At 39.9% G+C, this 15892-nt stretch overlaps 1 protein-coding gene across 1 annotated transcript in view; it reads right to left on the bottom strand.

Annotated features, from left to right (window-relative positions):
- The window catches only part of slc25a12 (solute carrier family 25 member 12), a 147399-nt gene that overhangs the window by 13308 nt on the left and 118199 nt on the right, over positions 1-15892 (bottom strand). Inside the window, exons 14-15 of the mRNA XM_041200800.1 lie at positions 10706-10846; positions 6959-7097 (exon numbers count right to left, since the gene is read on the bottom strand). Coding sequence (XP_041056734.1) covers positions 6959-7097; positions 10706-10846 — 280 coding nt within the window. The remainder of the gene's footprint in view (positions 1-6958; positions 7098-10705; positions 10847-15892) is intronic.

Below are 15892 nucleotides of genomic sequence, written 5' to 3' on the forward strand. Positions count from 1 at the left end.
TGCCTCTGACCTACTTTCGTAGCCACATTATTTATCTGGCTAGTCCAGTTCAGTTTCTGGTCAATGGTAACCCCCAGAATGCTGATAGAGGGTTTCAGTGATGATAATGGCATTGAATGTAAAGGGGCAGTGGTCAGACTCTCTCTTGTTGGAGATGGTCATTGTCTGGCACTTGTGTGGTGTGAACGTTACTTGCCATTTATCAGTCCAAGCCTGGATATTGTCCAAGTCTTGCTGCATTTGGACATGGACTGCTTCAGTATCTGAGAAGTCGTAAATTGTGCTGAACATTGCGCAATCATCAGCGAACATCCCCACTTCTGACCTTATGATGGAAGGAAGGTTATTGATGAAGCAGCTGAAGATGGTTGGGCTTAGGACACTACCCTGAGGAACTCTTGCAGTGATGTCCTAGAACTGAGTTGATTGACCTTCAACAACCACAACCATCTTCCTTTGTGCTCAGTATTACTTCAACCAGTGGAGAGTTTTCTCCCTGATTCCCATTGACTCCAGTTTTGCTAGGGCTCCTTGACGCTACATTCAGTCAAATGCTGCCTTGATGTCAAGGGCAGTCACTCTCACTTCACCTCTGTCGTTCAGCGCTTTTGTCCAAGTTTGAACCAAGGCCGTAATGAGGTCGGGAACTGAGTAGCCCTGGAGGAACACAAACTGAGCATCAGTGAGCAGGTTATTGCTAAGCATATGTTGCTTTATAGCACTGTTGATGACCCCTTCCATCACTTTACTGATGATTGAGAGTAAGTACACTGATGGGGCAGTAATTGGCTGGGTTGGATTTGTCCTGCTTTTTGTGTATAGGACATAGCTGGGCAATTTTCCATATTGCCGGGTAAATACCAGTGTTGTAGCTGTACCGAAACAACTTGGCTTAGTGACGTGGCACATTCTGGAGTTCAATTCTTCAGTACTATTGCAGAAATATTGTCAGGGCCCACAGCCGCTGCAATATCCAGTGCCTTCAGCCATTTCTTGATATCACACGGAGTGAATCAAATTGGCTGAAGACTGGCATCTGTGATATGGGGACCTCTAGAAGAGGCCGAGATGGCTCATCCACTCAGCACTTCTGGCTGAAGATTGCAAAAGATTAAGACTAAAGTGTTTGCAACACTGACATCATTGAGATGGGGATATCTGTGGAGCCTCCTTCCTCTGGTGAGTTGTTTAATTGTCCACCACCATTCATGACTTGAATGTGGAAGGACTGCAGAGCTTAAGTCTGATCCCGTTGATTGTGGGATAACTTTGTTGTGTCTATCACTTGCTGCTTATGCTGTTGGCATGCAAGTAGTCCTGTGTTGTGGCTTTACCAGGTTAGCACCTCATTTTTAGGTAGGCCTGGTACTGCTCCTGGCATGCCCTCCTGCATTCTTCATTGAAACAGGGTTGATCCCTGGGTTGGTGGTAATGGTAGAGTGGAGGATATGCCAGGCCATGAGCTTACAGGTTGCGATGAGTACAATTCTGCTGCTGCTGATGGCCCACAGCGCCTCATGGTTGCCGAATTTCGAGTTGCTAGATTGGTTTGAAATCTATCCCATATAGCACAATGAGGGGTTTCCTCAATGTGAAGCTGGGACTTCATCACCACAAGGATTGTGTGGTGGTCACTCCTACCAATACTGTCATGGACAGATGCATCTGGCGCAGGCAGCTGGTGAGGATGAGGTCAAGTATGTTTTTCCCTGTTGTTGGTTCCCTCACCACTGCTGCAGACCCAGTTTGGCAGCTATGTCATTTAGGACTTGGCCAGCTTGCTCTGTAGTATTGCTACTGAACCACTCTTGGTGATGGACATTGAAGTTTCCCACATAATGTAAAGAATGCCTCCAACATTAAGCAGCTTAATAAAAGGATCAGTTGATATTTTACGCACAAGGAGAATCTATTCATAACACAGTCTTCCATATTAGCCCTGATGCAGCTTGGTACCAAATACATTATACTAGAAGAAACTTCAGAATCCATCAAAAGCCAAATACCTCCTTTAATAACCTCTGAGCAGATACTGGTGGATTTAATTATCTTTTGTGTCTATTTTCACTTCAGTCATTTAACAATCTGCTGTTTTCCAACCAATCGTGTGTATGTGATCATTTTTTTCTTGTGCTTTCCGCCTCTGTTCCTCCTTATAAGATGTTCACCTGATGAAAAATCACGGACCTGGAACTTTAACCCAACCCCTTTCCTCTCTTACAGATGCTGTCTGTGGTGATTCCTGCATTTATTTCAGGTTTCCAGCATCTACAGTATTTTTCTTTTTGTTATCGCTAGTAGACCACCAAGTTACTCTCATTTAAACTTGTATTCAACAACAATTGCAATTATATAGAGCCTTTAATGTACTAAAATGTCCCAAGGTCCTTAACCCTTCACCATACTAAATGATTTGTCTTAGTTATTTCCATCAATAACCCAGATTGTTAATTTCAATTCAGCCATCTCTTTCAAAAAATAAAAAAGAAAATTCAATTTCTTTAAACTCATCTTACGTCTTAATGATCTTCCTGCAGTTAGTTAACTAGTTCTAGATTCCACAATTGCACTATTTACTGCTACCTCAAGGTTGCTTGATTGATTGCTCAATTGCTACCGCTTTGTCCATCTTCCAGCTGAGGCAGCCTTCCATCTTCTAAGATGATGGTTTGCACTGTGGCGGTCAACTCTGTGTTAAGCATCGCCTGATGTGGCTCAGGAGTTCCATTCTGCCATGGCAGTCTCTGCCGCATTTGTAACAGAGGAAGACAGTTGGCTGAGAAGATGCAGATTTTCTGGCTTCTGTTTTCTCTGGGCCCTCTTCCTGGCCAGCTGAGCTTTCCGTTTCTCCTCACCTCTTCCAATGTCCCTCCAACGACAGCCTCCAAAGGTCATTGCCATCAGCCACCATCTCCCAGTCATCAGTGTCAATGTCCGCCATCTTCATATCTCACTTGAAGGTGTCCAGGTAGCGGAGGTGTGGATGCCCATGAGGTTGTGACTTAGAAGCCAGTTCATTGTACAGAAGGTCTTGGGCTACACAGTCGTCATCCACCTGATGAACGTGGCAGAACCAGAGCAGATGTCGTTGGCTTAGCAGTGAGTGTATGCTGATGTAATTAGCATGCTCCAGGACCTCGGAGTTGGTGACCTTGTCCTGCCAAGGCAACCATGGCAAGTCTACACCCAAAACATGTAAATTTTTTAAACTTTAAATTCATATATTGCACATTTTTAAAAAATGGATTTCTGCAGAATTGTGACAGCATAATTTAATAATTTACTTAGGTAAATAGCACTACAGTAAATAATAGTTCAGAAATAGGGAGGATCAAATAGATTGTGTAGGGGGAAATGCAAGTCAGTCTTAGGTTAGCTTAGAGTGCATGCACATAAATGCAGGTGATAAATAAAGTGAGCGAGCTGCAGGCGGAGGTTGACACATGGGACAAAATATAATGGCAGTAAGGGAGACTTGGCTCAAAGGGGAGGACCGGGAACTTAATAATCCTGGTTATAACATATAGGGAAAGAAAAAGGTGGGGGAAAGAAGGGGGGAATGGGAAAGAGGGTGGGGGAGAAGGGAGGATAGCAATATTGATCAAATAAACAATTTAAACTTCTATTTATACACCATCTTTAAGATGATCAGATACCTGAAGAGCTTCACAAAAGCTTATAAAGTAAAATTTGATATCGAGTAGCATATGGAAATATTAGGACAGATGACTAAAAGCTTGGTCAAAGAGTTAGATTTTAAAGAGGATAAGAGGTAGAGAGGTGGAAAGGTTTACGGATGGAATTCCAGAGCCCTGGCAGCTGAAGGCAGGACCACCAATTATAGAGCAATTAAAATTGGAGATGGTCAAGAGACTAGAATTAGATGATTGTAAATATCTCGGAGGGTTGTGGGTCAGGAGGCAATTATAGAGATAGTGAGGGGTGAGGCCATGGAGGAATTGAAAACAAGTATGAGAATTTTAAAGTTGAGGTGTTGCTTAACCAATAGCCAATGCTTGCCAGCAAGCAGAAGTGATGAGGGAACAGGACTTGGTGTGAGTAAAGACACAGGTGACAGAATTTTGGATGCCCTCAAGTTTATGGACAGTAGGAGGCCAGCCTGGAACTCACTGGAATAGTCAAGTCTAGAGGTAACAAAGGCATGGATGAAGATTTCTGCAAGAAATCAACTGGGGCAGGGGTAGGGTCGGGTGACATTACAAAGCTAAAATAAGCAGCTATGGTGATAGGAGGAAAATGTGGATAACAAGGTGGTATAGCTCTATAAAGGGATAATGTTGTTGAGGAGTCAAAGACAGAATTCATTTGGTTAGAATAAAGGAACAGCAGAGGAGCTATTATTCTGATGGATGTACACTGCTGCGGTTCAAGAAGGCAGCTCACCAGCACCTTCTCAAGGACAATTAGGGATAGGCAATAAGTACTGGCCTGGCCAGCGACACCCACATCTGTGGAAGAATTAAAAACTATACACCTCTAAATAGTGGAAAGGAGGTAAAGAAGTAAACTTTCAGCAATTATAGAAAGATGCAAGAAATATACAGCAATATAAGGTGGGGAGAGATTTTCAGTTATCCCAATATTGACTGGGATGATAACAATTTAAAGGGACAAGGGAGGAATTCCTGAAATGTGTACAAAACGATTTTCTTGATTGTTGTGTTTCCAGGCAAAAGAGGGAGGAAGCACTGCTAAATCTAGTTCTGCAGAATGAAGTGGGTAAATGGGGTATGTAGAGAATACTTATCATCATATTTCCATTCATCCAAATTGGAAAAGTCATCCCGTCCAGGTCATTTGCATTTTGAGGGTCGGAAGAGTGGAATGTGTGGAGGATCTGGCTGCAGTCTTCTAATCTTCCTTAGATATGGGAACATTGCTAGGGGATTGGAGCACTGCAAATATTATATGCTTGTTCATAAAAACGGAATGGGGTAAATCCGGCTATTGCAGCCAATAAGTCTAACATCAGTGTGCAACATGATAGACTTGTTATCAAAATGAATGCCCATGTGATTGAGATAGCGGTAGTGTGGATACAAAATTAGCTATGGAACACAACACAGAGAGTAGTGGTGAACAGTTGTTTTGCTGACTGAAGGAAAGTATACAGTGGTTGTTCCCCACAGGTCAGCATTAGGACCACCATGTGAAGGGAAGAAAAAAATTGCAGGGCAAAGAACTAGGAGTGGAACTAATTAGATATCTCTCGCAAAGATCTGGCAAAACCACAATGGGCTGAGTGGCACCCCCTTACCCAAAAACATGGCAGTGGACAATTAAACAACTAACTGAAGGAGCAGACTCCTCAAACACCCCAACCTCAATGATTATGGAGCCCAGCATGTCAGTGCAAAAGAGAAGGCTGAAGCACACGCAACCATCTTCAACCACACGTGCCGGGTGGATGATTCATCTCGGCCTCCTCCCAAGGTTCCCAGCTTCACAGGTGCCAGTCTTTAGCCAATTCCATTCACTCCATGCAATATCAAGAATCAGCTGAAAACGCTGGATACAGCAAAGGCTGACAATATCCCGGGCTATAGTAATGAAGTCCTGTGCTCCAGACCAGCCGCACCCCTAGTCAAGCAGTTCTAGTACAGCTATAATACTAGTATCTATCTGATAATGTGTAAAATTGCTCAGGCGTGTCCTGTCCACAAAAAGCAGGACGTATCCAATACGGCCACCCCATGGAAAACTCTCAATCATTTGACCAAGTGTAGCATCAAGGAGCCCTAGCAAAACTGAAGTCGATGGGAATCAGGGAGAAAACTCTCTAATGGCTACAGTCATGGTACAAAGAAACAAGGTGTGGTTGTTGGAGGCCAATTATTTTAGCCCTGGGACATTGCTGCAGAAGCTCCTCAGGGTAGAGTCCTAAGCCCAATCATTTTCAGCTGCTTCATTAATACCTTTCCTCCAACATAAGATCAAAAGTGGCAATGTTTGCTGATCACTGCACAGTGTTCAGTACCATTCACAACTCCTCAGATATTGAAGCAGTCCGCACCCACATACAGCAAGACCTGGAAGCATTCAGGCATGGGCTGAAAAATAGCTGCTAACATTCACGTCACACAAGTGCCAGGCAAAATCATCTCCAACAGGAAAGAACCATCTCTCCATGACATGCAACAGCATTATCATCGTCAAATGCCCCATTATCACGGCGGTGCTACCCTGGGCCAGTCACATAAATGTTGTGACTACAAGAGCAGGCCAGGAACTGGGAATTGTGTGATGAGTAACTCATATCCTGACTGCCCAAAGCCTGTCCACCAGCTACAAGGCACATGTCAGAAGGCAGCTACCAACTTCCAAGGAGGTGTCAATGATGCCCACATCCCATGAATGAATATCAAAAACAGAGTAGACTAGATCTACTCTTAACCAAGGGAATATATTGAGGGATGATCTCAATGACACATATAAAATTCTTAAGGAGCTTGACAGCCAAGATGCTGGAACAGAATAGTCACAGTTTCAGAATACAGGGTTAGCCATTTAGTAATAAGCAGAGAAATTTCCTCACTAAAGGGTTGTGAATCTTTGAAATTCCCTACTCTAGAGGGCTGTGGATGCTCAGTTGCTGAGTGTATTCAAGACAGAGGAGAGTAGATTTTTCGATATGAAGGGACCCAAAGGATACAGGGATAACACGGGAAGGTGAAGTTGAGGTAGAAGGTCAGCTATAATCTTACAGAATGGAGGAGCAAACTTGAAGGGCCAAATGGCCGTGCCTGCTCCTTATGTTATGTGCTAACTGTTCTAACTGTATCAAGATTAAAGTTGTGCAATGCAATATTTAAATACCTAATACTCGAAAACTACCAAATACTAAACTGCAACTTACTAGATACAAAAAATGAAATTAAATCACTGCAATAAAAACAAAAGTTAGTTACTAACTTCAAGTTTTCTCTGTCATTCTTACCTGCAATAGCACCAGCTGTAAGAAGTTGCAAAGCACCCAACCTACCATGCTCATCCGCAAGGGCTAGCTTAGTATGAGCATACACTGGGAAATAAATGGCAGAGAAAGGGATATCACGGAGAAAACAAGCTTTTGCACCCTATAAGTAAACAAAAGCGCAGTTTTAGACACAAGCAGTGCCACTTTAAAGGTTAAAGTTTGTTCTTCCAGGCATCACACAAACTGCAAATTCAGTTAATTATACTTAAAAAGACATGTTGCTGACTCAAAATAAACAAATGAAAACCATAAATTTCATTCAATGTAAAAAGAAAAACATTATAAACCAGTACAATTAAAAAAAATTTCTAATTTGTTTTATCGTTACAAACTTTCTCTGTGCTAAATCTTGCATATCTAGAATATTGATGAACTCCTCCCCACAGGGTTTCTCCTCCTCTCCATTCTCTCATCAACTAGGTACCATTGAAGGTCTGAGGCCCTCTTCTTCCCCTCACTTCTGAATTGGATGTTTATTGCTGTCTTTCTTATTGCTTCCTGTTCCAGAATCCATAGCCCTGCTGAAATATATTTGGCAGTGAGTTCTCTGGAGACAGAATCCAGCACATGCATTTATCAATTGTTTTGATCTTCTGCTTTTAGTTTACTCTTCCTCTCTGCAATTTTATTTTTCTTTTATTTCAATTCAATTTCTCCTTTTTCTGTCTTTTTTTTATTGCAACAATTTCTTTGCTCCCAATTATGCAGTAGTTATAATGTTGTTGGGGAGACTACGGCAGGGATAAGAACAAAAACAACTTCAGGGTTACAGGGAGTGGGACTAGCTCTTATAGAAAGCTAGCATGGGTATGACAGCCCAAATGGCCTCCTTCCATGCTGCAACCGTTCCAAGGACAGAGGTTGGGAAGTGGGAAAAAGTAATCGCATTGGTGAATGCTCAGGATAAAAATGAATTGCCACGTAATACACTAAATTTCATATTATCATAAATTCCTTCCATGCTGCTAAATGAAGAATTTTGAATACATTCAGAATTGCCAAGATTGTTAAAACTCTGGGCTAAATTCTGAAAGTGACAGTAGTTCTAATTTATTTTAATTAAATTTTAGAGTTTTAACTTCACAGAATATGATGAATTTGAACATCAAGCTAAAACACTGTATAGAAATAGAATATTTCTTCAAGACCTGCGAGATATAATTTTCATTCCCATTAGTGATTCACCATATATCATACACATAATGAGATGTAAAAAACACCAACTGGTGCGATTTCTGCTCTGTCTACCACACCCAACCAAAATCTCTGACTTTCAAAGCATTAGGGATTATTTTAATTGCCCTTTTCCATATCAGTTTTTCTGAAGAAGTCATAAAAGGACATAAAATTTTAAATGTGTCTAAAGTTGAAGGAGGTCATGCTTATTTTCTATAATGCGTTAATCAATGCAGGCAGTAAAACATTGATAATTGCTGTATCAAATTTGTTTCCTCTATTTTTAAAGCTCTTTTCCAAGGTGTTACCAACCACTGCAGTTGTTGTGTTTCTGGCTTTAGGTCACTGGGTAAGCAATGCAATGCTTACATAAGGCTCACTTTTTTTCATTTTATGTAATGACTGGTGTATTTAATATTCCTTTCCTTCATTTATATCATGAATTTTTTTTAAAAGGATAGAAAAGTTTTGAACATTCCTCATCAAAAGATTTTCATGAACTTCTGCTTGAAATGGTACAGGATTACTTCACCGTTTCACAAAAAATAGGATTGTAACTATATTTTTTAATTAAAGGGTAAAGTGTGTGCTAAAAGGCACTGAAAGATTATTATCTAACATTTATTCATCTAAAGCAGACACCAAATATGATGCATATCACTTTCAGACAATCTCCTACAAGATTGCTCAAAGTCAGAAGATTCACTGTTTTACAAAGACAGGAGCATATATGATGTAATACAAATTGGTAATGTGGCATGATACAATATATTAAATACAATAGAATAGTGGCTCGCTGTAGCATGGCATAGGATTGCTCGAGCAAAGTCAGAAGATATGCTGTTTTATAAAGGCAGGATCTTATATGATATAATGCAGATTGGTAATGCGGCATGATCAATATATTAAATATAATGGAATAGTGGCTCGCTGTAGTGTCAGGAAGATATAATAATTTTCCTAATGTTATTTGGAATTTATTGTAGAGTAATAGTGGGGTCTATGTATGTGTGTGTGTCTGTGACTTAACTGAATTAGAGGCAGCTGGTTTGAAGGCTTTGATGTAAAAAGAGAAGCTCGGTATGAAATGGTAAATAGGTAAACATGGGTGAAGTTTTAGAGTCTGAGGTGTAAAGGGAATATTTGCATTTTTAAATAAATCAGAGTAGCTTGAATTCAAAAGAGCGGGTGAAATGTTTCACCTAGCCAGGAGAAGTTAAGAAACAGTGCGTTTATTTTTCCCAAAGGTTACTGGTAAAATTAGTACTATGATAGATTTTTATTATTAGAGAAAGTGACCAACAATGGGAGTTTGTATTCAAAGGGGGAAATATGTATAAAGGAGAGAAGACTGTGTGCAAGGGAAGGAATTCTAAGGTCTAACAAGTGTGAAAAAGCTTCCAGCCTCTGTGCCCAAACTGCTGTCTGCAAGAACTGCAGTTAAGAAAACTCACTTTGAATTCGACTGTTCAGGGTATTGTGTTACTGTGCCTGGGTTTTTAAAAATCTCTGTGTTTTTATTGTTGCCTTAACTGTGGTGTAACTGGGAGTTAGACTAATTAGGGGAGCTAGGAGTTATCATAGTAGTAATTTGTAGCAGTTCGGTCAAAGGGTCATGAGGACTCGAAACGTCAACTCTTTTCTTCTCCGCCGATGCTGCCAGACCTGCTGAGTTTTTCCAGGTAATTCTGTTTTTGTTTTAGTAATTTGTAGACCTTTGTATGTACTTAAACATTTTTTTATTAATAAATGTTTAACTTAGTTTTGTAAAAACCCTCTAAGACTCAGTGGACTTATTACTGCTGAATTCAAGGCATACATCTCAAAATAAATATACAAATTGCAAATAGTTTCCCTCTGGGATTTGAGCAGCTTAGCATTTAATATCCACCTGCCATAACAGTAGCATTACACATAAAGTCGCATTAATTAAATTCTTGCTGATGGTAAACGTGAAAGATTCAAGAAGAATTAAAATCATGAAGCTGGAAAATAATTATATGAAAGAAACAAGGAGACCAAGGGCACAGGGAGAAATATGTACATGATTAAAATGGTAGGAAGTTACAAAAAACATAAATTAATTAACAGAACAGATTCTTACTGAAGTACATAGAGAAAGGAATGCAAACAGCTCTACTGACAAATGAAAATAAATGATCAAGTACAATTTTGCATGAAATAAATAAACAGGAGCAAATGAAAGTGGAAGGAATCAGTAAAAAGTTAAAGAATGTAAATTGAATGGTAACGTTTAAAAAATTCACAGGTGGATTCTGAGACAGTGAATTAAGTTTTAAATTTTTTTTTATTGGTTCCTGAGGAACGTGAGCTGATTAGCCTGCTTGATGTGTTCCTGACACATCACGCTATAAGCGCACATAAATAGAAACATTAAAACCAAATAATCTCAGAACTGACCTTAAAAAAAAGTCTGTGTCCAAATTTTGTATCAATAACAAATTCAAATTTGGCTTTGTAATAGGTTATTTACAGGAGCGAAGTTTTAAGCTATCATATGGAACTACCTACCTTGTACAAACCCAAAAATCCAAGATCACGCATCACAGAAAGTGCACTGACTCTGGGACCTGTGGTGATCTCGCCTGCAACTTGGAGTCGAATTTTCACTATTTCCAGAGGATTTGTAAAAATTACTTGCGAACCTCCAGCCTGAAAGATTTACCAAAAATAATAACGTTAAACTTTCTGATATAAGGCTCCATGCAAATGCTGGCACATCCCAGTTTCTCTTTTATGTTCTGAAGAGTCTCCTACTGACATATATATGTATTTTTTTCTACTTTCTGATTTTTAATGACATTCCACTGAACAAAATACCTACCAACACAAATACAGGGGGATAAAAATGTAGAGTTGCCTCAACAGCAGACACAATCATTAATTTTCGCATTGAGTATATGCTCCAATAAAATAGGGACAAGGGGTAACAGAAGAAGAAAACCTTTAAAACCAGCCTTCCAAAGTGAATCATATACATCATATCAAATACATCAAGACACATAGCTAAACATATAATCTATCACTACAGAGAAGACAACTGCCGGCAAGCTCAGCAGTGAATGACATCCAATGTTACATCCAGGACTCGTCTTGGACACTAATCCTTTGTTAAGGAAATCTCCTGGTCTGGTCTAAAAGAATCCACAACTCACTTGGCTGGAAAATATTCCAGATGATACTGAGCAGGTTTTGCATGGAAGTTATAAATATTGCAATAAAACAGGATGCTTCTAGGAGAGGTAAAAGTATTCTTGTATTATTCCAGTAATGGACAACAGATATACTAGTTACCCTTTTGTGCAGAGAGAGAGAGAAAGGGAGGAAAGAATTGCATTGATCTGGTGCCTTTCATGACTTCAGGACATGCCAAAGTGTTTAGAGCTAATAAAGTATTTCTGAATTGTAGTCACTTTTGTAATGTAGGAAACATGACAGCTAACTTGTGCACACCTAGGTTCCACAAATAACAAGATAATGTTTTACTGATATTGATTAAGAGATAACTATTGGAAATGCTAATATGGGATCTTTCACATCCACCTGGGAGGGCAGGTTTAACGTCTCATTTAAAAGATGGCACCTCCAATAGTGCACCAGTTCCTCAGCAGTGCAATGGAGTGTCAGACTAAATATTATGCTGAAGTCTTTGGAGTGGGGCTTGACCTTCCAATTTAGAGACCATTGAGTCACACTGACATCAACATACAAGAAAATAAGCTGCAATCCCCTGGATGTTTGGTAATTCTGCCACTTTATAGAGTTGCATAACTCACTTCTGCTGCTGCCGCCATTTGTTCAAGGGGAAGGTGAAAGTGCTTGCTTGAGCAAACAAGGCTTTTGCTTTATACATTATGAACATTTGATTGGCGAATAATAAAAAAAAACTGCGGATGCTGGAAATCCAAAACAAAAACAAAAACAGACTTACCTGGAAAAACTCAGCAGGTCTGGCAGCATCGGCGGAGAAGAGTTGACGTTTCGAGTCCTCATGACCCTTCGACAGAACTCCTCGAAGGGTCATGAGGACTCGAAACGTCAACTCTTTTCTTCTCCGCCGATGCTGCCAGACCTGCTGAGTTTTTCCAGGTAATTCTGTTTTTGTTTTTGTATTTGATTGGCTAATGTTGCTGATGTCTCCAATGGCAGGCTGAAATGATCTGGATGCATAAAACTGAAGGCTGGTTATGACCTCAGTGGCCACAAAACCTGCTTTTACATAGTAGTGTGCAGAATAGTGTAGAAAATTAACCCAAAGAACTTAACAAAGGCATAGCAAAAAAAAAAACCTGAGCCAAAAAGATATTGGGAGTAGTGACCAAAGGCTTGGTCAAGGAAATAGGTTTTAAGAGGATCTGAAAAGCGTTACTTTGAAAGGGGGGTTTTAGGGAAGCAGCTTGGAGCTGAGGTGTTTGAAAGCAAGGCCAACAATGGTGTATAGCACACTCTAGACCAGAATCAGAAGAACTAAACACTTGGGAGGTGCTCTAGGAAGGGGGAAATTACAGAGATAGGCAGGGACAAAGGGGTTTAAAAAAGATGAGCATTTTAAAATAAGGGCTTGGGAAAGTGGCAGGCAATGCAGGTCAGTAAGACCAGGAATAATGAGCAAATGGGACTTGACCCAAGATAGGATACGGGCATCAGGGTTTTGGATGAACTAAAGTTTACTGAGAGTGGAACATGGCAGACAAATCGGTCAGCAGGTAGTAAAGGGAAGAATGGGTCTAACAATAACAGCTGAGTTGAGATAGGAAGAAAATAAATACTTGCATTCATATAGCACCTTTCACAAAACCAGACATTCCAAAGTGCTTTATAGACAGTGAAGTACTTCTTAAGTGTAGTCACTATTGTAATGTAGGAAACACAGCAGCCAGTTCCCACAAACAGCAAAGTGATTTACTGCTTGGAGCAGTTAGTATTACCATGATATGTAACTTTCAGCAGGCATTATACATCTGACAAAATAATGTACATATGTCTCTGCATGTAAATTGGTGCTGTTGGGGGTGGGTGGGAAGTGCATAGCTAAGAGGGTCAAACAACTGGAAATACGAGCAACTGTGTCGACAATATCATTTTGACTTTCATTGCCCACAAACCTGAAGGAACTTCCTGTGGCTACTTAAAGCGCGATTGCAAAACTGCTTGGGGTGAAAAAGTATCACTCAGGAGGCTATTTGGTTTACCACCTGCACTCCTACCTTTAAAGATCTAGGTATTAGCCATGTCTGTATCAGCTGTGGATGAGCGGGTAGCACACTTGCCTCTAAATCACAAGGTTCCAAGTTCAAGTCCCACTTCAGAGCGTGAGCACAAAAATCAAGGCTAGGTGATTATAAAAGATCCCAGGGCCCTATTTCAAAGAAGAGTTATCTCTGGTGTCCTGGCCAATATTTATCCCTCAATCAACATCACACACAAAAAAACCAGATTATCTGGTCATTACCACACTGCTGTTTGTGAGAGCTTGCTGTGCACAGTTGGCTTCTTATACTACAACACTGATAATGCTTCAAAAGTATTTCATTAGCTGCACAGAGCTTTGAGAATTTCAGTGGTCATGGAAGGCACTATATACAAGTCTTCTTCTTCTTTATGTTCCTGCACTCTTGGATGTCTCTGAGCCTCCACTCTGTTAAGAGTTCCTTTTGCTGGAATGTATCACTTTGTATTTCATTGTACTGATATCAACCTTGATTTTTGTGCTCAAGCCCTGAAGTGGGACTTGAACCTGGAACCTTGTGATTTAGAGGCAAGTGTGCTGCCAACTGAGCCGGAGCTGACACAGACATGCCTAATACCTAGATCTTTAAAGGTAGGAGTGCAGGTAGTAAACCAAATAGCCTCCTGTGTTATACCTTTTTGCCACAAGCAATTTTGTAATCGTGATTTATGTGTCATTTATTTGTGTAAATCTGCCTGTAATTCCTTATTTGAGTATAATGTCATTCTAGACAAAATGGGAATTGAGGTGATCTAAACTTTTAAAATTGCTTAAGAATCTATACCAGGATCATTTGATAAATATCAGCAAATGTATTGCAATTTTCATATTAAGGACAATGACCTCACCTATCAGAGAAACAGTGAATATGGACCATCTATATGAATCCCCATGGAAAGCAGCACGAAAGTTTGACTCCTACAGAAGTTGCGTTAAGTGCCATTCTCCAACATTAAAAGTTGTCAAGTCTACGAGAAAGAGTCTTCAATATTAGCTGGGAACAGTTGAACTTCTATTCTTACACCCCAACAGGCTAGTACAATCACTGATTATAACATAAGAAACAAAGAGATCATATATAATGTGTCACAGTAGTAATCATAAGATTCTGACTACCATCTGGATTCTAAAAATATCACAATTGCCTCATTTGCTAAAGGCTGCAAGCAAGCAATAAAGGGACAGGGAAATCTTGTCATTTCTCACAAAGCAGATTAAAACTACTAAAGAATATCCCATCGATATCGATAGTTGCTCTGGACCCAATAACGTTCAATTGTCTCATTCACACCCATTAAATCAGGATGTGCCTGATTCACTTTGGGGAAAATGCAGGAGACCTTTTCTTTATACCCAGACCTCCAGTGGGAGGAAAAAAAGCTTTATTGATAGGCCTACAAGTAAACTGAACATGGATTGCTCTTTGATTTCACGTGAATACACTCAGAAAAAAGGGACAAAGAACACATGGGTAGTCAGTCATCTTAGTCTGGGGAGATATTCTGGCCTATACAGTATACATTACTAGATACATTCACTTCATGACAGTAAACTATTGCATATGTTGGCAGGAAAATTCTTTAGCAATATTACTCAGCCATTGTGGTGGCATCTTTACAGGATCATAGCAAGGCCAAAAAGATATGCTTAAAGAGAATATCATTTCCTTACAAAAAGGAAAGGGAATAACAAGAAGAGTCAGAAACAAAGAGCGAGATTCACAAACAATCAAAGTGAAAGTGCACACAGGAAGAATGGATGGAAAAGAAATGGGCAGACAAACAGAATGGCACAGAAGGAAGACTGAAGTGTAACACAAGCAGAGACAGTTAAAGAAGACAATTATATAGAAGAACAAAGGTTCTGGTGAAAGGTCATTGACCTGAACCATTAACTGTTTCTTTCCACAGATGCTGCCTTACCTGCTGAGTATTTCCAGCATTCTCTGTTTTTATTTGTAACATAAAAAGTTGTCCCCGAGTACCAGTATGACAGATCAACTATAATAAATGCAGAAAATGCTGGAAAAACTCAGATCTGGCAGCATCTGTGGAGAGAGCAGAGTTAACATTTTGAAATGTTAACTCTGTTTCTTTCTCCTCAGATGCTGTCAGATCTCAAGTTTTCCAGCATTTTCTGTTTTTATTTCAGATTTCCAGCATCCACAGTATTTTGCTTTTATTATGACAGATCAACTAGTTTGCCATACTCCCCCCTTTATTCCAATAATTTATATATATTTTTCTTTTCTCACCTATTTCCATTATTTTTAAATGTATTTCCATCCATTGTTTTATCTCTACCTTTTAGCCTATTTCGATCCCATCCCCCTACCCCACCCCACTAGGGCTATCTGTACCTTGCTTGTCCTGCCTTCCACCCTTAATGTCATCTATTAGCACATTTCTTAGCTAATATCACCACTGTCAACACCTCTTTGTCCTTTTGTCTATGACATCTTTTGGCTA

Source organism: Carcharodon carcharias, chromosome 12 (assembly GCF_017639515.1).
Source record: "Carcharodon carcharias isolate sCarCar2 chromosome 12, sCarCar2.pri, whole genome shotgun sequence".
Taxonomy (NCBI): Eukaryota; Metazoa; Chordata; class Chondrichthyes; order Lamniformes; family Lamnidae; genus Carcharodon; species Carcharodon carcharias.